The 21,414-nt window shown below is 40.1% G+C and overlaps 1 protein-coding gene across 2 annotated transcripts; it reads right to left on the minus strand.

The window, feature by feature from the left end:
- Positions 1 to 217: 217 nt before the first annotated feature.
- On the minus strand, positions 218 to 19,474 carry ikbkg (inhibitor of nuclear factor kappa B kinase regulatory subunit gamma). 2 transcript variants are annotated; one of them, XM_049582431.1, is made up of 15 exons: positions 19,106 to 19,474; positions 18,198 to 18,338; positions 16,551 to 16,816; positions 15,566 to 15,640; positions 15,368 to 15,469; positions 14,048 to 14,233; positions 12,609 to 12,670; positions 10,766 to 10,868; positions 10,492 to 10,607; positions 10,235 to 10,387; positions 9,742 to 9,814; positions 9,500 to 9,634; positions 5,403 to 5,539; positions 3,581 to 3,657; positions 218 to 1,449 (listed from the first exon to the last, which is right to left on the minus strand). In XM_049582431.1, the coding sequence occupies exons 2-15, from the start codon at positions 18,334 to 18,336 to the stop codon at positions 1,277 to 1,279; spliced, it is 1,797 nt and encodes a 598-aa protein (XP_049438388.1). In that variant the 5' UTR covers positions 18,337 to 18,338; positions 19,106 to 19,474; the 3' UTR covers positions 218 to 1,276. The 2 variants fall into 2 exon arrangements, with proteins under 2 accessions (XP_049438388.1, XP_049438389.1); XM_049582432.1 differs by lacking the exon at positions 15,368 to 15,469.
- Positions 19,475 to 21,414: the final 1,940 nt, after the last annotated feature.

Genomic DNA, 21,414 nt, shown 5'->3' on the forward strand with positions numbered 1-21,414 from the left:
TGGGGCATCAGCTCTGCTCGACTGGAACTCTACCAGGAAGGAAACTTTATTGACACATGCACATTGACATATGTATGCATGTCATTGGCTGTTATCACTGTCCATCATACAATACCTGCATTAACTCATCAAGTTTGCCTGTCAACAATCGTTCATGTCTTCCCAGCTATAGCTTACTACACAAAGGTTATACACAAGATAAAACACACACAAGGACTAATGAATAACTGATTTATTTTGTAAATCTTCAACACTTTGAAACAATATTCTTTGCACCAAATTATGTATAATTACAGACAATATTCACACAAATTGTGAAGGAACCCTCAGTGTGCTTACCTTCCAATAGATAGTCAGGTGCCACAGGTAAAGATAAGACAGAATAAAGGGCACAAATAGAGCTATGTTGGGTAAAGGGTCAGGTCTAGCATCAGCGATAAAGCAGTGGTGCAGTTAAAGGTGTACACAGGCACAGAACACAGAGAATGGCTACTTTTTTCAATAAGAGTAAATCCATCTCTAATACATAGTAACACATGTTTTGAGGTAATGCAGACAGCAACATTTATGACCAAAACATATTTGAATACTCTATATTATTTAAAGCTCACTAGGGTACACTGTCATGTGGTTTCCTTCTTTGAGGGAAAAAGTACTCCTCTCAACTGTCACTTTTTCACCTTACGCCCAATGATTATTGATGTGTTGATGTATTGATGAAAATTGATGATATTGATGTAACATGGATGATGTAGTCAAAGTATACACACTTATTCCACAGTATGTAGTTACCTCCTCAGTTCCCACTATGCCACTAGAGTAAGGAGGGTATCAGGGATCATATATAAATACTGATGGAAATTTGCATCAGTGTGCCATCATGGGAAGGGGGAAGAGTGGGCATACAAGAGGAGGTGCTGGGAGAAAAAAGAATGATGAAAAAGGATGAGTTGCAGAATGGAAAAGCTACAATCTATGGAGCACTTTGAGGAAAATACCATGCTGATTATCTTGCTGTCATTCTTTTCTTTCAATTGTTCATACTGCCATCCGATTGCCACTTGATTCTAACATTCAGTTTTTAAAATTAAAAGATCCACAGTATGCATCCAGGTTTCTGTATGTGTGTGTACATGACAGAAATATTAAGGTGCAACTACCAAACATGTTTTTCCAGGCTGTGCCCAGAGCTGGTAGGAGACACAAGGAACGTCAAAAATGTAAATATACTGTATATATAAGTGTTGGTGTCATGGTGTGCTGAGCTATGCCCAGGTTACTGTATACAGTCCATGACATGTATCTGCAGCGTGTCCATATCTGGAGCCTGGTACTGGCACTTAGGACAACATAAATCTGGCAGCTCCTCAGCTCCGGCTGCCCCTTGATCACCGACTGGTACCAGACCCTGATTGCGGAATGAGGGGGCAGGGGGCACCGTGTTGAAAGCTGCACAGAGGAAAGAAAGCATTTTAAAACAACTTCTTACCAGGAAAAAAACCCTCATTTATTAATACATTTCCCTTTTTTTGTTTTAACAGGACCACAAAGAGTGAGTGCACAGTGGTCACTACAGCAATCCACATCTCAAAAGACAATTTCTTGTATGGGCTGCATGGGTTTCACTGGTGAAGCTGCACAACAGTGGTAAAAGAAACAAAGTATATTTACTTAATTATTGTGCTTAAGTAGAATTCAGAGGTACTTTACATTAATATTTCTATTTCTTGCCTTCATTACATTTCTGAGGGAAACTTTTTAACTGCACTTTTATTTCCAAAACAAGAGTTTTTCAAATGATACATTATAATAAAATCAAGGGAATACTTCACCTGCAAAATGACCATTTGTATAACAATAACTCACTGTGTGTTGCCTTCATTTTGTGAACAAAACTCTGTTTTTCTCGCATGCCTCTACGGTGAACAAAGAATCCAAAGAAGGCAAACATCCTTAATAATTGAAGTAAAGTGTAAACTGTTAACAACAGCAAAACTAGTATATCAAAACATCTGCTTACAAACTCTGACACATCTGGTGCAGTATAATTGTATAAGTATAATTTATCCAGTCATATGCTCAGTCCTTCACAAACACATGCATTTTCGCTAACATATTACAATTTACAACACTTCAGTACAAACAGTCTCATGCGCAGCAGAACAGTGTGCCTGGACACACTGCTCAAGCAGAGCTCTTACCCATGCATGTACTTAGGTATGCTCAGAATGCACTACTGATCAACAGAAGTGTTTTATGTTGTGAGGTTTTAGGGAAAATGCATGTGTTTGGGAAGGACTGAGCAGACAACTAGATAAATGACACTTAGGTTAAACTATACCAGTTGTGTGAGAATTTGTTAACGGATGTTTTGATATAATTTTGCTGTTTGCTTGTTTGTTTTTGGATTCTCCCTGCACCATGGAGGCATGCGAGAAAAACAAAGTGTTCTTCCCAAATTCAAGATAACACATGGTGAGTAACTGACAAATTAATGGTCAATTTGCAGGTGAGGTATTCCTTTAAATGTCCCTTTCACAATGAAAAAGTCGTCTTGGGCCCAACAGCATCACATGACAGACCTAAAGGTTGTAATTCCATGGTTTGTCCACTACGTCAAATTGGCTTCAAAGCCCAGCGCTTAGTTAGTGGGGGAGATATGTGATTCGGGTGAGAAAACAAAGGAGTGGCCTGACCCTCATTGTTGTAGTAGTGACGGTAGACCTTTTGTCAAAATTGTTATTATATCCACTAGGCAAGCCGGGGGGGGATCATGTGTTTGGTCTTGTGCATGCGTGTGAGTGAGTGCGAGCCTCTATCTGTCTGTCTGCACCCAATCTTGCAAACTACTGGACCAATAAGCCTAATACTTTATGTGCACATGTATGGACCTCTAATGGTTGTGGTAATTCACAATTTTTGAAAATCTTGTTTTACTGACTATTATACCATGCTGACTTCTCACTCCTCTTAATTCGCCACTAAGGGCCACAATTCCTCAGCATGAGCATATAGCAAAGGCATGGAACAAAGGGCATTTCTGGCAGTCCACTCAGCTAGAAACAAGAAGCCTTACCATCTGTTGCAGGCCACATTTTGGTGTTTGTCGTGGGTCAAAAACTGACATCCATAAAAAAGTTAAGTCTCACTTTGAACTGGAGAATCTGCAGATTAATTCCATGCCAAATATAATAACTATGTTATGATATGTTATGATCCACTAAAGTAAGGCAGGATATGAAATGGGGGCAAAAAAAGTTTGTTATCTTCGCCGCCATCTTGACTGTAAGAGAGCCTGGAGGAACAGTTCCACTGGGTGCAGCTGCGCTGTGTGTATTAACTAGAGTGGCAGTGATCAGATTTGGTGGCAGCCTGGCAGAAATCTGCACTCTACAGAGTGCACTTTTTTAGTTAACTATATAATCTATTATGAAAATATGTTGAAAATTTACATGGATTTTTGAAACTTTTCTGACACACTTAAATTCATACATGAAAGGCTTAAAAAAAGAGCATTACTTCACATCTATGTGCGTGTAATTTTGAATTTGTTCTTTTGTATGTTTTAAGTGTAATGTACCTTGTGGGGGTGGGATGCGTGGGGCCCGTGTTGTAAAGTCGTCCACGTGTCGCAGCTTCATCTGCTCCATACGTAATCTGAAACAGAGGTGTAAAAAGACAACTCTCATGTTTACTCTAGGGCTGTAGTGTCCTGGTTGACTAGTCGGTTATTTGGTCGCTATGCTCTCATCCGATCAAATTCTCATTAGTCGAATAATCGCCGTGTTACTTTCATAAGGAGAACAGTGCTACATCAACAGCTTGCCAGGATTAATCCAGTATTTCCTGTGGTGGGGGGACAGGCTAAGTTACCTGTGAAAATGGGGGTGTTATCAAAACACCCCCTTTGGACTCGCCCACCCTCACGCTCAGCGTTGCATTGATGCCGACCTCCTGTCAGTTTCTGTAAGCTGAAACCATTTCCCTTAGTGGAAACGAAGCTTGTATTTACTTGTATTTCTAGCGATGGTGAAATCAAAGTTCATGAAGCACTGAACTACTTTGACACACCTGCTTCAAGAATTATACACTGCTTCGAAGCATTTCATACAGTCAGAAGAGTGACATCTGCTGGCTGTGTGTCAGAACTGCATCTAAGTGGAAGACCTGGAAAAGCCTCAAGACTGCCTGTAACACTTGCGCTTCAAAAGATCGACACTGTGTCGAGCAAACTGGCTCGAGCGTAACATCACTATGTATTTCACAGATAAAAAAAACAATAAATTGTTAAGACAGTAAGGCCTCCACTAAAAAAGCATTTTAAGTCGTGTGTGTGATTTATCCTTCAGGGATTTATACTTCGGGATTTATCCTGGCTTCATATAAGCAGAGGAAATCTCTGCTTGTCGCTAGGCTATGTATACCATATAAAATGTCATAGGCTGCCACTAATAACGTTAGCATGTTGTATTTGCTTGGAAAACGTGTTTAGTATAAGACAGTTGTTTAGTCGGTGAATCTTGTGAGTTGTAATGGAGCTACATTGAGTGCCGTTACCTTTGTTACATGTTGCTGTTGTCCCTGGTTTCATATGAGAGGAGGAAAAGATCGCTAGACGCTAGGCTAATTTATACAATGTAAAACACCATAGACTTGTGCTAATAATGTACTAGCATGTTGTTTTGGTCAGGGAAATGTGTCCAGATAAAAACAAGTGTTTGTCTGTCAGTTCTGCGATTTATAGTGAAGCCAATTTGCGTACTTGTGTTTGAAATTGTCTCTATTAAGCCATGTTTAATGTGTGTTTCGAATCAACTGTATAAATAAAGTTTGATTTGAACTAAACTTTACAGCACTTAACACAGTCCTCCACCGCCAACTAGTGTTTTGGAGGTATAACTGCAGAGTGACACAGACACACCACCGCAGAAGTATAGATAACGTGCAGATCCCCCCCCCCCCCCACAAATAATCGATTAGTTGAAGATTATGTGTGACTTTAGTTGACCAAGATTTTCTTTGGTTGACTACAGCCCTAGTTTACTCACACTTTAACAAATGTCTAGAGAGACAAATATATCTTAAAACTCAGAGGACAATCATGGACACGACACCAACTTCTGACATGAAGCGTCATTCTTGACAATGTACCAACAGTTACTGATACTGCATCTGATTAGAGGGCAGGGAGAGGAATGCAGCACACAAGTACTATGTAACTCTGGCCAGAAATAACATGAACAGAGATTTGAACTTTCCTCAAAATCGCCAATTGGAGCTCACAGCAAGATGAGCCATCAACTGTGTGACTGGTGTATAAACATCTGCATTCAGGACACAAATAATTGGAAATGGAAATGGGCCTGTATTTTGTTTTTTTTCCCCTTTCAGAATTAACTTACCGTGTTGTGGCCTCCTGCTTGAGCCTGTCAATCTCAGCCAGGGCCTGAGTCAGCTGATCCTGCAGCTCCTCCTTCTTCTGGTTCAGCTTCTCTCTCGCTTCTCGCTCTGCTAGGAAATCTGCCTTGTAAATCTCTGCCTGAGGATAAAAACAGTGAGAGAGGGAGGGACATATGATTCCACTCAACAACGGCCATTTTGTTTCATTTCAGTGTACCTGTATCATACAAACATATCAAAATGAAGGTGTGGCTGATTTGTGCATAGCTGACAAGTGAATCATAGGTAGGGCTTAATTAACTGCCATGATGTTTAGAATGCAATTTTTATTCAAGTGTTGGCTTAGCTTAAATGCAGTGTAAACTGGTTATGTCACTTTTACTGGGGGGTATTTTAAATTCTGGTACATACTTTACTTAAGGAGGGCATTACTACATTTATGAACAAATCTTTAACACTGAATCCTCAAGCTGATGAGACTCTCTGCACCTTCTCCATCACCAAATCTGAAGTTAATTTGCATTAGAGATCACCTCAGATGACTCAAAGTATTATTTAGGCCCTTTCTGCTGTAATGTAGCCAAAGGCAGAACCTGTTAACATCTCACCTGCTTTGAGGGCGCATTCCTGGAACTAAATTTCGGTATCGTTCAGGTGATAACTGTTAGCCTCCTACTGCAGGTGGGGCCTTTCTATTAATCTAATTAAACTGGCATGTAAAAGGCCCTAACATGTAGACCTCAAAGGAAATAAGTAGCACCGCAACATTCCATTGTTGTAAATCCCACAACTGCGATTATTTGCCAATCAGCACAAAAAATTGATGATGTTTGTACCAGTGTCACATTCTAAATGATATATATACAGTACAGGCCAAAAGTTTGGACACACCTTCTCATTCAATGCGTTTTCTTTATTTTCATGACTATTTACATTGTAGATTCTCACTGAAGGCATCAAAACTATGAATGAACACATGTGGAGTTATGTACTTAACAAAAAAAGGTGAAATAACTGACAACATGTTTTATATTCTAGTTTCTTCAAAATAGCCACCCTTTGCTCTGATTACTGCTTTGCACACTCTTGGCATTCTCTCCATGAGCTTCAAGATGTAGTCACCTGAAATGGTTTCCACTTCACAGGTGTGCCTTATCAGGGTTAATTAGTGGAATTTCTTGCTTTATCAATGGGGTTGGGACCATCAGTTGTGTTGTGCAGAAGTCAGGTTAATACACAGCCGACAGCCCTATTGGACAACTGTTAAAATTCATATTATGGCAAGAACCAATCAGCTAACTAAAGAAAAACGAGTGGCCATCATTACTTTAAGAAATGAAGGTCAGTCAGTCCGGAAAATTGCAAAAACTTTAAATGTGTCCCCAAGTGGAGTCGCAAAAACCATCAAGCGCTACAAAACTGGCACACATGAGGACCGACCAGGAAAGGAAGACCAAGAGTCACCTCTGCTTCTGAGGATAAGTTCATCCAGTCACCAGCCTCAGAAATCGCAAGTTAACAGCAGCTCAGATCAGAGACCAGATGAATGCCACACAGAGTTCTAGCAGCAGACCCATCTCTAGAACAACTGTTAAGAGGAGACTACGCGAATCAGGCCTTCATGGTCAAATAGCTGCTAGGAAACCACTGCTAAGGGGAGGCAACAAGCAGAAGAGATTTGTTTGGGCCAAGAAACACAAGGAATGGACATTAGACCAGTGGAAATCTGTGCTTTGGTCTGATGAGTCCAAATTTGAGATCTTTGGTTCCAACCGCCGTGTCTTTGTGAGGCGCAGAAAAGGTGAGCGGATGGATTCCACATGCCTGGTTCCCACTGTGAAGCATGGAGGAGGAGGTGTGATGGTGTGGGGTGTTTTGCTGGTGACACTGTTGGGATTTATTCAAAATTGAAGGCACACTGAACCAGCATGGCTACCACAGCATCCTGCAGCGACATGCCATCCCATCCGGTTTGCGTTTAGTTGGGCTGATCATTTATTTTCAACAGGACAATGACCCCAAACACACCTCCAGGCTGTGTAAGGGCTATTTGACCAAGAAGGAGAGTGATGGAGTGCTGCGGCAGATGACCTGGCCTCCACAGTCACCGGACCTGAACCCAATGGAGATGGTTTGGGGTGAGCTGGACCGCAGAGTGAAGGCAAAGGGGCCAACAAGTGCTAAACACCTCTGGGAACTCCTTCAAGACTGTTGGAAAACCATTTCAGGTGACTACCTCTTGAAGCTCATGGAGAGAATGCCAAGAGTGTGCAAAGCAGTAATCAGAGCAAAGGGTGGCTATTTTGAAGAAACTAGAATATAAAACATGTTTTCAGTTATTTCACCTTTTTTTGTTAAGTACATAACTCCACATGTGTTCATTCATAGTTTTGATGCCTTCAGTGAGAATCTACAATGTAAATAGTCATGAAAATAAAGAAAATGCATTGAATGAGAAGGTGTGTCCAAACTTTTGGCCTGTACTGTATGTATATGTCTAAGTCAGAATTACCGCCTCACGGTTGCGTGCGTTCGCAAACCAGTCAGGTTGCACTCTGTGAAAACATGGCATCTTCACACACATCTCCCCACGGCAGCACAGAAACTCCATACAATTAGCACATTTTCAAGGTGGACACACAAGATAAGTGTCACCAATTCAGTATCTGACCAATGACTCCCCTTCTGTTCCTGAGATATGACACTGAGTAATGGCCAGAAAAGTGTTTTTGCAGAACATTATAAGGTCAAATTGAAGTTGACCTTTTGGATATAAAATGTCATCACTTCATTATTTGTCCTATTAGATATTTGTGTGAATTTGTGGGAGTTATGGCCAATAACATGTTTTTTAAGGTCACAGTGACCTTGACCTTAGACCTTCAACCACCACAATCTAAGCAGTTCATTGTTAAGTCCAAGGGGACGTTTGTCACAAATTTGAAGAAATTTCTTTAGTGTGTTCTTGAGATATTGTGTTCATGAGAATGGGATGGACAGATCATCAAACGTAATACCTTTGGCTTCGGCTGTCGCTGATGCAGAGGTATAAAAAGATTCGGCTTTGATATACAAAATTTGATGATCAAAGTAGAACCAAGACCCAGGAGGCTTTACTCAATGGGTCTAATTTTGTCAGAGCAGCTTAAGTCTTTGGAAGCAGAAATTCACTTGTGAATGTATATAAACTCCTGTATTTACTAGACATTACCATTAAATGATAAATATAATGCTTTTATTTTGTTTCTGACTTCATCTTCAAACATACACAGCAAAACTGTTTTTTCATGAGAAAGGAAAGAGCGAAGGAGACCGCCCCCTAAACCTAATTTTGTCCCCTCCTGCTCTCTGTTGTCACTGTGTTATAACACAGTCAAATTCACCTAGCTGTTTTCATCTATATATTTTTCTGTTGTCAGATAATCATTATTTTATGATCACAACTTTGTCAGATCAAAACAAAAATACAAGTTCATGACAGCATCTGTGCTGTGAGATCAGCTACACTGACGCGAGCGACTGAGCGATGACAGAAAGTTCAAAGGAACAAAAGGTTGTCATATACAAGAGAAGCCTGAAAGCATCAGTTAAAATTGTCAACAAAACAACTTTTGAAGTGTTTTCAGTGGACACTGAAACTGCGACAGAGCCGTGACAGAGCTGTGGATGGATGCTGGATGCTGTGTGCAGAACTGTCAGCTCAGCCCTCATATTTAGAGGTCAATTTAAAACCATTTAAAGCTTACTTAAAGCCAAGAAACAATCAACTCTGTGCCAGATAGGTGGCTGTTTACCTCCTTAACAGTGCTTGTATAGGCCTAGTTTTATACAGAAACTGAATGTAACTGTTGACACAAGCAAAAGACTAAAAGTACTATTGAATGGAGGAAGTCAGAAGCAGTGTCCTCAATGTAGAGTTATAAGCAGTGATGCAATTGCCTGCTGGTGATTGTAATGAAGTGAATAGTGGTGCAATACTTATTTTGAAAAAAAGGGAACAAACTACAAAGTCAGTGACTACATAACTGAACAGCACATAACAATGCAAATGGACAAAGTGATTTGTGTGCAGATATGCTCAACAGCTGTGTGACTGTACTTGTGCAGTGAGGACCGGAACAGTCTCCAGGGAGCCCTTCTGTTGCTCCACCTCCTCCTTCAGTTTATCAATCAGATCCTGCTTCAGGGCCAGCGCTCGCTCTGCCTCCTCTAGTCGGCTGCACAGATCTCCTCCCTGGAAGACACACATGCACAACACACACAAACAAATATTAAGACATCAATCCATAAGCTAAATAACAAAACTAATGAGAATAAATAGAAGTTTAAATGTGTTTTTACCTCACTCTTCAGTTTGGAATCATAGTCTCTAAACAGACACGTGTAGGCATGCTGCAATTGTGTCAGTTTTTTCCTACGAGGAAAACAAGGAATAGAAAATTTTATCATTCAGTATTGCACCAGATTTCAAATGTCATGCTGGTAACAGTATTGAAGATTTTTTTTTTAAAACCCAGTAGCAAACTGGAAACCCCCTGGCATATTGATTTTAATCTTGTGAGCAGAAGATGAAATGTCAAATGTGTTATCTTTTGTGAACATCTTTTTTCCACAAGATCAAAAGAATATATTTTTTGGGACTTTGACATATGTGATACCATGGTACTCAACAGGAGCTTCTATTTTTCTGATCATTGAATGTTTAATACCACAAACAACTTCTATTAAGTGAAAAGTTGTTTTTTAATGCATGTGAAAGCAGTCTCTCTGTTATACATCTTTCTAAACATCACAAAAGTACAAAATGATCTGTGTTTGCATTTGTTGAACCCACTTCTCCTCTGTGACAACGTGTCTCTCCGTCTTTAGGGCCTGTTCCAGGCTTTGGGTCTGCAGCAGCAGCTTGTCCATGGCCACATGATGCTGCTTCCTCTGCTGCTCCAGCTCCCGCTCTGCCACCTGCAGGGCCTTCACCTTATTGCTTAGCCTGCACACAAGTACAGTAGAAAGAAACACGTCAGCACACATGCAACCTACAGAGGAACACAGAGAGGTCTCTACATATGTATTTATGCTGATGTGACATCTTACTTGTCATCCAACATTTTGCGTTCATGCTCGCTCTTCTCCAGGCAGCTCTGTCTCTCATTCAGTTCTCCTAATAGGGAAGTTGCTTGAGCTTTCAGAGCCTCACAGTCCTTGGCCAGCTGTTAACATACAAAATGCTTTAAGGTATTGTGGTTACAGTTGACATTATACAGCTGCTTGGTACAGCGCCACCTGTAATTTCAGTTGTTAAAAGATTTGAAATTTTGGCTTATGGTCATAGGAGTGAAAAAAAATCACAGCTGTTCATAGTTCACACCTGGGCACAGTCCTTGTCCTTCTGTTTGAGCAGAGCTTCAGTTCTGTCCCGCTGAGCTGAACTCTTCTGCAGAAAATCAAGCTTCTCCTCCAACTCACGATACCTACAGACACAACAGATCATAACTCAGCTGGGGTAAATTTCAATAGATATACATATACTCTATATTATTACAATACACTGTATATGTATCAATACGACAAAGGAGGGCTGAATGATCATTTTTATGCAGAGAGTGCGATTTTAAAGAGTTTTCGCAAGAGTTGCAAATTTATGAAATTCTCACTTTCATAATAATGCTGTCTTTACAAGCTGTAGTAAGTGATAGTTTAAGCTGTCCCCAGCAAATTTATTCAGCTGTAACTAATCAATGTTAATTGTGTGTAGTGATGGAAGAAGTATTCAGATCATTTACTTAAGTCAAAGTAGTAATACCACACTATGTAAAAAGTCCTGGTTTTTTTTTAACTAAAGTTAAAGTACAGAGGTACTGGCAACAAAAGTAAAGGTGCCAGTTATGCAGAAGCCCTGTCTTCTGCATAACTTACAAGGCACCACAAATGAACATAAACCAGCTGATTCTGTGAGTATGAAAGGAACACCACTGTATCTTTTTATGTTTGTAAAACTAGGAAGTGGGCAGTACCTTTTTACTGTAGATAGTACAGAGATAGTACATCCTAATATTGTTTTACATTTATAATCATAAAAGCTCTGAAGTGAGATCTGCAGCATAAACAGCAGTGAAGCAGCTCTATGTCTGTGATGCTAAACTTAACATTAGCTTAAGCAGCTACAGAGCAGAGCGGTCAACAGTAGCATTAGGTGTCGCACATTTTGAATATCAGATCATATTTATAACGTCAAGTTAACTACTTATAATATTTAAATGTGGGCTAAATTTGTCATTTTCCTACAGAACAATAGGCAAGTTGACTTTTCTCAAGAAAAAAAAAAGATATAAAGAGAGGATATCAACAACATGTAACTCTTTCAATAAAGATTTTACCCTGTATGCCCTCAATGTCAGTTTTTCTGGCAGAGGATCCTTTAAGTCCTGTGGGTTGTGAGGTGGGGTAGTTGCATGTCCCACAGATGTTTGATCAGACTGGCACTCCCCAATTGATCCCAATGCCATGAGGTGCTCTGCAATATTGTTTTGGGGGGTGGACTGTGTTAAGTGGCATCCATATGAAAGCCAGGACGAAAAGTTACCCAGCAGACCACTGCATTGTAACAAGCTGATCAGTATTATTCACTTTTCCCGTCAGTGGTTTTAATGTTCTGACTGATCGGTGTATAGAGCCCAGTCCTAGCCAGTTTGATGTTAAAAGGTAAGCTAACAAAACACAACTTGTAATCCTTTAATGTAAAGACAGGACAGCGAGTTTGAAGACAATTAAGCAACCAAGCACAAAAATAAGAGACAGGCAAGTAGCACCAGTAACTGGAAAGAAGGCATGCACACAGGAAGAAAGAGAAAGCCACACAGAGCTGTGGGCTCACCTGCCCTGTGTGGCCTGAAGCTGCTCTGTGAGTTTAGCCAGGCTAGAGCTGGAGAAGGAAACAGACAGAGAGGGAGGAGGAGGAGGAGGAGGAAGACATCTCAAAAGTCAGCCTTTAATTAAGCAGAGGAAACGCAGAAATAAAAGAGCATGCTAGTGTCCTTACGGCGTAAGAGGAGAATTATCTGCAGACATACAGTATAATTAAGATTAGTTAAACAACATTCAGTCCAAAAGCTGCTGATAACAACTGGTTAAACACAGAAAGTCAGTGTAGCGCTGTTAGTTTCAAACAATGCATTTAGGTATTTTGTACTGGAAGCCAAAATGTGTCTTACCAGTCAGAGGAGTGCTGCGCCTCAGAGCGATGTTGAACAGCCTCCTCAGTAGCACTGCCTGCCTGTAAAAACATTCATACTTATATAGTCTTTTTCACAGATAAGGTAGCAAATCCTTCTATCCATACCCATAACATCTCTATTGTACATGGAGACACTATTCACAAGCAGTTGAATATCTTATACCTGACATACAAATTGTAACAGAGGGAAAGAATGGCCATGAAAAGCAATAGGAGCTAGGTAATTAGTTCTCTAAACCATTTTTTAATCCAGTTTAATAATATTTGATGTTAATTTAAAACATGATTGCATGATGCATTAGGTAAAATTTTGCTTGTGCTGATTTTAAATTCATTATGCAAATAGAGCAAGTTAATCTAATACAACCCGCAGTTCTTTGAGCCTACCCTCAGGGTGCAGGGACTTTGACTGATTTAATCATGTTATGCTGTATTTATCTTACAACACTGTTGTGTATTTAACTCTATTATTGTTTTATTTTTGCATTATTTATAATTGTCTGATCCTTTTTTTGCACAGTGTGCAGTGGTTAGCACTGTCACCTCACAGCAAGATGATTCCAGGTTTGCATGTCCTCCCCTTGTTAAGGCCTTTGCACACCACGTCCTACTTTTCGTCTGAAATTGTTGCAGGCTTATAAATAAAATACAACCTCATGTTGTGTCAACCTCGTTCACACACTGACTTCAAAATTTTTGTCTGTCAATAAAGTTTAAGAACGGGTTTGATTTTCTGTGTTTTATCGCAACCGTCAAAACCTAGAAAGAGTTTTTTGACCGAGAAGCATTGAAGAAAATGTGGCGTAACCTGCAGGACACACAACATCTGCAGCAAGACAGAGGAAAAAGGTGCACAGTATTCTTTCATAACTCAGACAGCTTACTTCAACAGGTCAGATAGTAATATTCAGGCAGATGATGATGACTATGAGAAGGCGGATGTAATAGAGGATGAGGAGCTCACAAATGGAGAGAGAGAGAGAGAGAGAGAGTGTGGAGAAAGAGAGGACAGGTCAGCCCCCTTGGGTAGCTGTGGTGCCAAATGCAAGACGCGGGCAGAGAGTGGCGACAGCCAGGTTGGCACCACCAGTGAAGAGAAGCAAGGGAGTAAATGTCTTTCCATTCTGTTTTGCGTTGCAAATTTCCGCAACAAACACCAATAAAGGGCATCGGACTGTGCAAGGTTTCTATGCATAAGGATTTTTCAAGGATCACAGATTTAAAGAATCACGTATGAAAAATATGGACTTGGTGTCACATAAGAAAGTTTCAGTCCTGTTACCGGAATTTCTTAAACAGAAGTGACAAGAGTTCGGTTGAAAAATACCAGAATTTTCCCTCTGTGTATCCAACTCATCTGTAGTATTAAATAACTGCCTAGGGTAGAACTTATGTGTGTTTGGATCACAGTGTTACCTGTGCCTGGGCCAGTTTGGCTCGCAGCTGATCAATGCAACGCCGCATTCGCTCCCTCTCCTTCTCTCCCTCATCCCTCTGGCTCTCCAGCTCCTCATTCTTCCTCCTCAGGTCTCTCATCCCTTCCTCCAGTTTTTCTTTGTGGCTCTTCAGCAGCTGGAGGAACTCGTTTGCACCTTCCACAGGCTGAGGAAAGTAACATAAAAGTGAAAGAGCCTGGGATGAATGGATGCAAGTAAGAAGTGATGACAGGAGGGAACTGGACAGAGACAGACCACATTCACCCCCGGCTGGACTGGAGGACCGACACCAAGCAAAAAGTAGAAATACACCAACATGTGAGAGGACACAAACGGGGATTTATACAAGGAGACAGCGAGGGATTTAAAAAAAGGACTGATTGGTTGATTAGCGCTGTGTGTTAATGCTGTGCTCCATTCAAAGTGAGAGGTTGGCACTGTTTGAAATCGCATACCAACATATTATTGATGAGTGTGTCACAAAATGAGTATGTAGTGTGTTTCAGCTGCATAGTATGTGGATTTTGAGTATAAAAATACTCCACTGAAAGTAAAAGTCCTGCGTTCAAAATCTAACTTAAGTACAGAAGTATAGGCTTCAAAATGTACTTTAAATATCAAATGTAAAAGTACACCTTATGCAAAATGCCCCCATTCAGAGTGCTATATATATTCTACATATTACTGGAATATTATTATTGATTAATTTATGTATGCATCCTTTTAATGTTTAACTACTTAAGGAATAGTTTTTCATTTAATGGTTGCTTGGATCGTTAACGTGATTGGTACAGTCCTGTGATGCAGAGAATACATATTGACTGAGTATACTTCAGTGTGAACAGTCTACTGGTAATGGCATACTTAACCATTAATGTAGTGCTCAGTAGGCTATGCAGTACATACTGACTGAGTATGTAGTATGCAGTATGTTAGGATGCGATTTCAAACACACTCACAGAGAAATTTCTGGTGATCCAGTGATCCTGCTCGGAAATATAAGGGATAAAACATGGATGACCTCAATATTGCCTAATGTAAAATACAGTTCCCCATAACATAGCTAGTGTTGTTATGAAAACATTTTTTGGTCCTAAGTGCCAGGTTTTGTATTTGCACTTCTGACTTCACAGGCCATACCATGTTGTTTTCCGAGTAGGAAGTCAGGCTTTTTAAGTTCTATCTGAATGCAATGAAAGGTAAGGTGGGGTGAAGCATTTAACTAGAGGTGGGACGGCCACAGAATCAGTGTCAGGGATCTGATTGGGGAGGGGAAGCGGGATGCAGTGAGCAGGCTCACCTGGCCATTTTCCCTGCCCATTATCTCCCCCCATGCCTCTGAAAGTGAGGTGGGGGGAGAGGGGAGGGCGCTACTCAAGGAGCTATGCACACTCGCATCACCCTAGACACATGGACATACCAGTTAGATGGAAAATGAACAAATACATCAAAAATCCAATCATAAAACATCCATGATTAACAGTGCCACACATCTTACCAGGCTGCGAGGTGGCGTGGTCTGTGTGTGTTGATCCGTCTCTTCAACTCTTTTCTTCTCCCGCTGATCTAGTGTCTGAAACAAGTGGTTCCAAAATCCACAGGAGACATTTAAAAAGCAAGACAACTATTCTTCAGCAGACACATTTCTAATGTAGTTTTCTTTTTTTTGCCCACACTTTACGTGTTTTACCAGAATCCTAAACAGACATTTAGATGTGATGCTTTGTGGCTGAAAACGTAATGACAACCTTCTGTCTCTGTGATCACTCATTTGAAATGTCAATATAGCCCATGCAACTGCTCCTCTGTTGTCATTAACCTGCACTTATGTTCATTTCATCAATCATGATTTGATCCGCAGTGCAGCAACTTGGCAATGGCTGTTGGTTAACATGCAGTTTTTATGGGCTGTGATTAAATCACTATTTCATACTTGATTTGAAAAACCAAACAGAAAAACATGTAAATGGGAACAACTATATTGTGAGTTTGGTTGTATCAAAACACAGGTGATCACAGAGAATAAGAAGAGGCAGAACAAACATCTAGTGGGCTGAGACTCAGCAAAGTAACAAAGCTGTGTTCTATTGTTAGCCAACTAAAAAGCGGATGAAAAAGAATAAATATAGTAGCAGAAAAACCATTTATGCCTCCCTAGGCTTAAATGGTTTTTCTTTTCTCGTCATTCTCTTTTTCTCTTTCATGAAACAAAACATGGGAAATGTATTATACATTATTTACATCAAATATGGAGTATGAGCACAAAACTACTGTAAAAATATACAGAATAAAAACAACTAACATGAGAAATATTGGTAAAAAATGTATAATCTTTGTGTACACAAACATATTCCATCACAGGATTATAAAATATAACAATGAAAGACACAGTATGTACTAGTGGAACTAAATTGTTAAAATGTAAAAACACCTTACTATGTGTGAATATGAGGATGCAGATATTTGAATCTCATCTAGCTAACCTGTGGTCCCTCCAGTGGTCTGTTCCTTGCCGGGCGCCCCTGCAGGTCCTCAGTCTGGCTGGAGCTGCAGCAGTTGTTAGCGGTGGAGGCTGGTCCATTCACCAAGCCCTGTAATGAGTGGTTTTCCTGGGCTAGCCTCTCCACCAGGGCCCTGGCCTCCTGGAAACGACAGCTGAGAAATTCTCGTTCCTCTCTTGTCCTCTGCTGCCATCCCTCCATCTCCTCACAGCGTTGTCGTAATGCAAGATTGCTCCGCCGCAAGGCCTCTGGGGGACAGAACAATGAAGGTAAGAGGAGAAGTAGGAGATCGATAATGATACAGAGTGACACAGAGAAACTATTACAACAACAGGTAGAACTAAACACGTAATAATAATAATAAAATTAACCTATTCTGACAAATATTACACCAAGGTTTCTGGCTACAGGTTTGACAGGGAGCAAAGAAAATTTCTGTGAAATTTCAAAAGACTTTGGTAGACCAAAAAGAATCAAGAGAAAAAAAAATTACATTGGCAGTAACAACACATACACACATAACAACAATGGGGCCCAGGATGGAGCCTTGGGGAACACCACAGGTCAGAGGGCCAAAGAAAAGGAGGCATCACCAGTCACTATAGATGGAGTTCTCTTTAATAAGTAAGTCAATAAATAAGATCTGAACCACTCTAGAGCAGTATCCCTGATGCCAAACCACTTTTCAAACACCATAGATTTAACCAATATTGTAGTATGAAACTATGTCAAATGTATTTCTAATTTTATTGTGCAGTGTTTATGTTGGGATTTCCAGAACTTAGGGAGAGACTATGTTACCTTTGAAACATGAAATAACATATTTCCCCCAGCTAACAATCAATCTTGGTCTGGCATGACCAGTAGCTTGTAAAAGCTAAAGTTAGCATACTTTAAATAAATATTGTGGTGTATCTAATAATACTGAGTTAGGTCACTGACTTTATTACTCTTTTTTTTACTTTTGTTACCTGCTTAGCAATATTTTGGCATTTACGGTTTCACACAATTTTCAGAGCATATGCACAGATCTCAAGGAGCGACGCAGGGGACACATGCAGCTCAATATGCACAAGCACAAGAAGCACAAACTTCTTGTCTTTATTTGAACAGGCGCATTTGTGTCCTACCCACCAAATAAAAACATGTAAGTAGCAGTAAATGTCTTTACTTTTTGACAAAACTGAAGACATTTACAAGATAAATTTATGGAAAAAAATGCACAAACGCGTGCTCAAAAATTCCCCAAAATGCAGGAAATTATGTGTTTGATGTTAAAATTTTCTGACCTATCTTGGATGTAAGTGTATGTGAGAATGGGTGAATGAGAAATTAATTGTAAAGCGCATTGTTTAAAATCATTGTTCAAATGCAGTCTATTCACCATTTAAAGGCTGCTTTACTGTAATGAATGCCTCTATTTATATAATGCTTGTGTGCATGCTTACTATTTTTTTTTTATTATTATTTTCTTTGAAATCACCAATTAACACTCCAGCATTTCAACCATGTTCTGTGCCAGCCTTTGTTAAAACGTGCTATTTGAGATAAGCCATATTTGACATATGGGTGGAGTGTATTATGCTTTATTTCTCTTAATTATTATTCAATTATGAAAATACATCCTACCTCTAAGCTGCTGGTTGTCACCCAGCAACCTGGTCACCACTTCATTGGCAGCCAGCTCAGGTGGGACCCTGAGGGTCCCTCCACTCTCTTCTCCGGACATGTCCCACTGCATTGGGCCATCAGGCTGGGGCTGCACCATCCCTATAAAAAAAAATGCAGAGTATTATCTACACATACACACCTCACAATGCCGTTATTCATGCGGAGCACCACTGCACCAATAACAATATCGAGCAACCATGTTATATTCAAGTCTGTTTCTCCGTAGATATGCGTTTCACTTTACCTTCAACAGAGCTCAACCTTATCCCACAGAAGAAACAATAATACTTTAGCTGTCTAACCTGCTGCACCTAACCTAACCTAAACCCTAACCCCAGCCGTAGAGAGGGGCGCTGCGGGCGAAGACGTCGACACAGGATCTGCATTCATCATCATAGTGACACATGGCATACCACGCCTCATCCCCGTTAGGCGGCCTGAGGTGGTAACTTTCTCTTTCAATTTAATCCCTACTCACCATCCTGGTCCATTTGTCTAAGGAGGTCTGTTGACAGGCTTTTATCTCAACACTCACACTTGTACTGTTAGTACTGCCCTTTGTGCCGTATAACCTACATCCAGGTATCGGCGAACAGGACGAAAACATTACGTCATTCCCAATACCATGAGGCAAACAGCTCATCTGAAACACATAGCTTGTCTCATGTATTTGTTTACATCATAATCAGAAGTAAAACCACCAGTCGTTAATTTCAACTGCTGATATGACTAAAAGCTCACACGTGTAATCAACTCATATTTATTACTGCAACGTTACAACCATGTTGATTTCTTCCCCACACTGAGGGTCATATCGTGTTGCTAACGTTACGTTACATACATTACATGTGCGAAAGTCCTCTTACCCTCTCTTCTTTTTCAGCTTGGTTGTCCGGAATAACAGGCTGTCACTCAAATACAACCTGTTAGTAAGCGTAACGTTATCTGTTTAGCCACCGTTAGAAAGCTAGCTGATGCTAAATAGCTCGCGGTGTAAGTTAGCTATTAGCTAACGTTAGCTAGGATAATTTAGCAACCAGTAGCTAGGTTTTCTTAGGCACCTGTTGACTGACATAAACAACGAACTACATCAACAAACTGTATATGTTCCGATTGGCATTCTGCCCAGTTTTGTAACGTTATCCTAAAACGTGTTAAGGTGGGTTGAGGTTATCTGTCAGAGCCTAGGCGAGTGTAGTTAGCTCAGGAAATACCGTTGAGTGTTTTACCCTGAATTCACCCTCTCAGGCAGCACTTCCTTCCAGGCTGCGGCCAACCTCTTTGTTAAAGGGATAGTTTGGATTTTATGTACTGTGCTTGTGTGAGGTATTCATCTATACACAGTGTAGCTATGACCTACAGTCGATGCTAGTCAGCACAACCCCAGTTTGGAGAAGCAGACTGGAGTCCAACACCGAAGCCACTTTAAAAAAGTCCGGTCTGGTTTTGAAAAGGGAAATATAATAGCTTTAACTTCATGAACGGAAATTACTGTCTGATGGTAAAGCAGTGAAAATACTCTCAGTATAATGTACACTTAAAATGGTATTGCTTTTCTTAAGTGGGACTTTTTAGGTGCTTGATATACATCGTATTGCTGACCCCTCCACAGCAGTAGATTACCTAGCTTTCACATCTGACTCCAGCCTGCTTCTCCAAACTGTGGGCTCACTGACTAACATCTACTGTATGTGATATACTGTTTATAGATAAGTACCCTATACAGCCCCTCTTCAAAAAATCAAATTGTCCCTTTAAACCATACAATTTTGATCCTGATTTAATGCAGCATTCAACTCAAGTCTTCAATTCAATTCATCTTTATTTAAGAAACATGGGTCCATATCAGCATAAAATAAAGTAAACACTACAACAGGATGGATATATCATCATTATATCATATCAGTTCACAAGTCATTGAAACACACCACGAGTGGACTGTGTATAGTGGAGTACAGTAGGCTCTTAATGGGGCTGCATTAACATAATCTGTACACACATGAAACTGATGTGCTAGTGCATTTGCTTGAGTGTAGAGTTTACAACACTAGCACTGTACATCATCATCATCATCATCATCACATAGATCATCCCTGATGAATGACCCAAATATATCCCTTTGTTTACCATATTTAGCACTTGATCTGACAAAGAATGAAGGACATTTTTGCTTCTAAACTACCATGCTTTTAACTATCATGATAACTTTTTTTTTTAACTTGATGTCATATTGCACACTGTAACTTCAGCAGACTCTGAGCAGCTGTTGTGGGCCAGCACTGTAAGGAGACAGGATGACTAATTAGCATACATCAGATGGTTGACAAAAGACTTAAGTGCTGTATCATAGGCAACAGTTGCCTACAGTATAGCATTTAAGATTACCATGACCTGGATGACTAAGAATCTTCACCACCATGTTGACAAAATACTCTCTAATGTTTTTCTCTTTCTTTGCTTTCTGCATCTTACATTTTTCTAACAGAGAATGTGAAATCTAATTGAGAGCATCATGCTGTGTAAAATTTGTTGGATGAACGTGTCATCTTGTGAGGATTGCATTGCGCTACTTGTGCTTGCTAAAGTGTTCCAGCAATGGTATTTGAACAAACTAGTCACAATAAACAACATAGATCCACATGATTTGGCTGCGAAAATGAATTTGAAGTACTTTGGGTTGTGAAGCCTTTGCACTGGCGACAACTGTGGCCAGAGGCATTATTTTTTCAGGTTGTCTGTCCACTTGGACTTAAGGACGAACTGATGTGATTTTAGTGGTCAAAGGTCAAAGGGTCAAGGTCACCATGACCTTGCACCTATTTCATTCTTGTGAACACAATATCTTAAGAATACTTGAGGGAATGTTTCAACCTCTGGCTCAAACATTAACTTTGAGACAGGGATGAACTGATTAGAATTTGGTGGTCAAGGGTCAAAGGCCAAGGTCACTCTGACCTTGTTCATTGCATTCTAGTTAATGCAGTATCTCAAAAACACCTTGAGTGAATTACTTAAAATTTGGCACAATCATCTACTTGGACTCAAGGAAGAACTCATTAGAATTTGGTGGTCAAAAGTCAAGGTCACTGTGACCTCAAAAAACATGTTTTGGCACTAACTTAGAAATTCATATGCTAAGTATGACATTTCACACAAATGTATAATAGGATAAAAT

The sequence above is a fragment of the Epinephelus fuscoguttatus genome, linkage group LG7 (assembly GCF_011397635.1).
Source record: "Epinephelus fuscoguttatus linkage group LG7, E.fuscoguttatus.final_Chr_v1".
NCBI lineage: Eukaryota > Metazoa > Chordata > Actinopteri > Perciformes > Serranidae > Epinephelus > Epinephelus fuscoguttatus.

Coding starts and splice junctions, on each gene's coding strand:
- ikbkg (XM_049582431.1), bottom strand. CDS start 18,336: ATGGTGCAGCCCCAGCCTGATGGCCCAATGCAGTGGGACATGTCCGGA. Junction 5,540..9,499: donor TTCCGGTCCTCACTGCACAA/GTACAGTCACAC, acceptor TTTTATCCTCAG/GCAGAGATTTACAAGGCAGA. Junction 1,450..3,580: donor ACGCATCCCACCCCCACAAG/GTACATTACACT, acceptor TCCTCTGTGCAG/CTTTCAACACGGTGCCCCCT.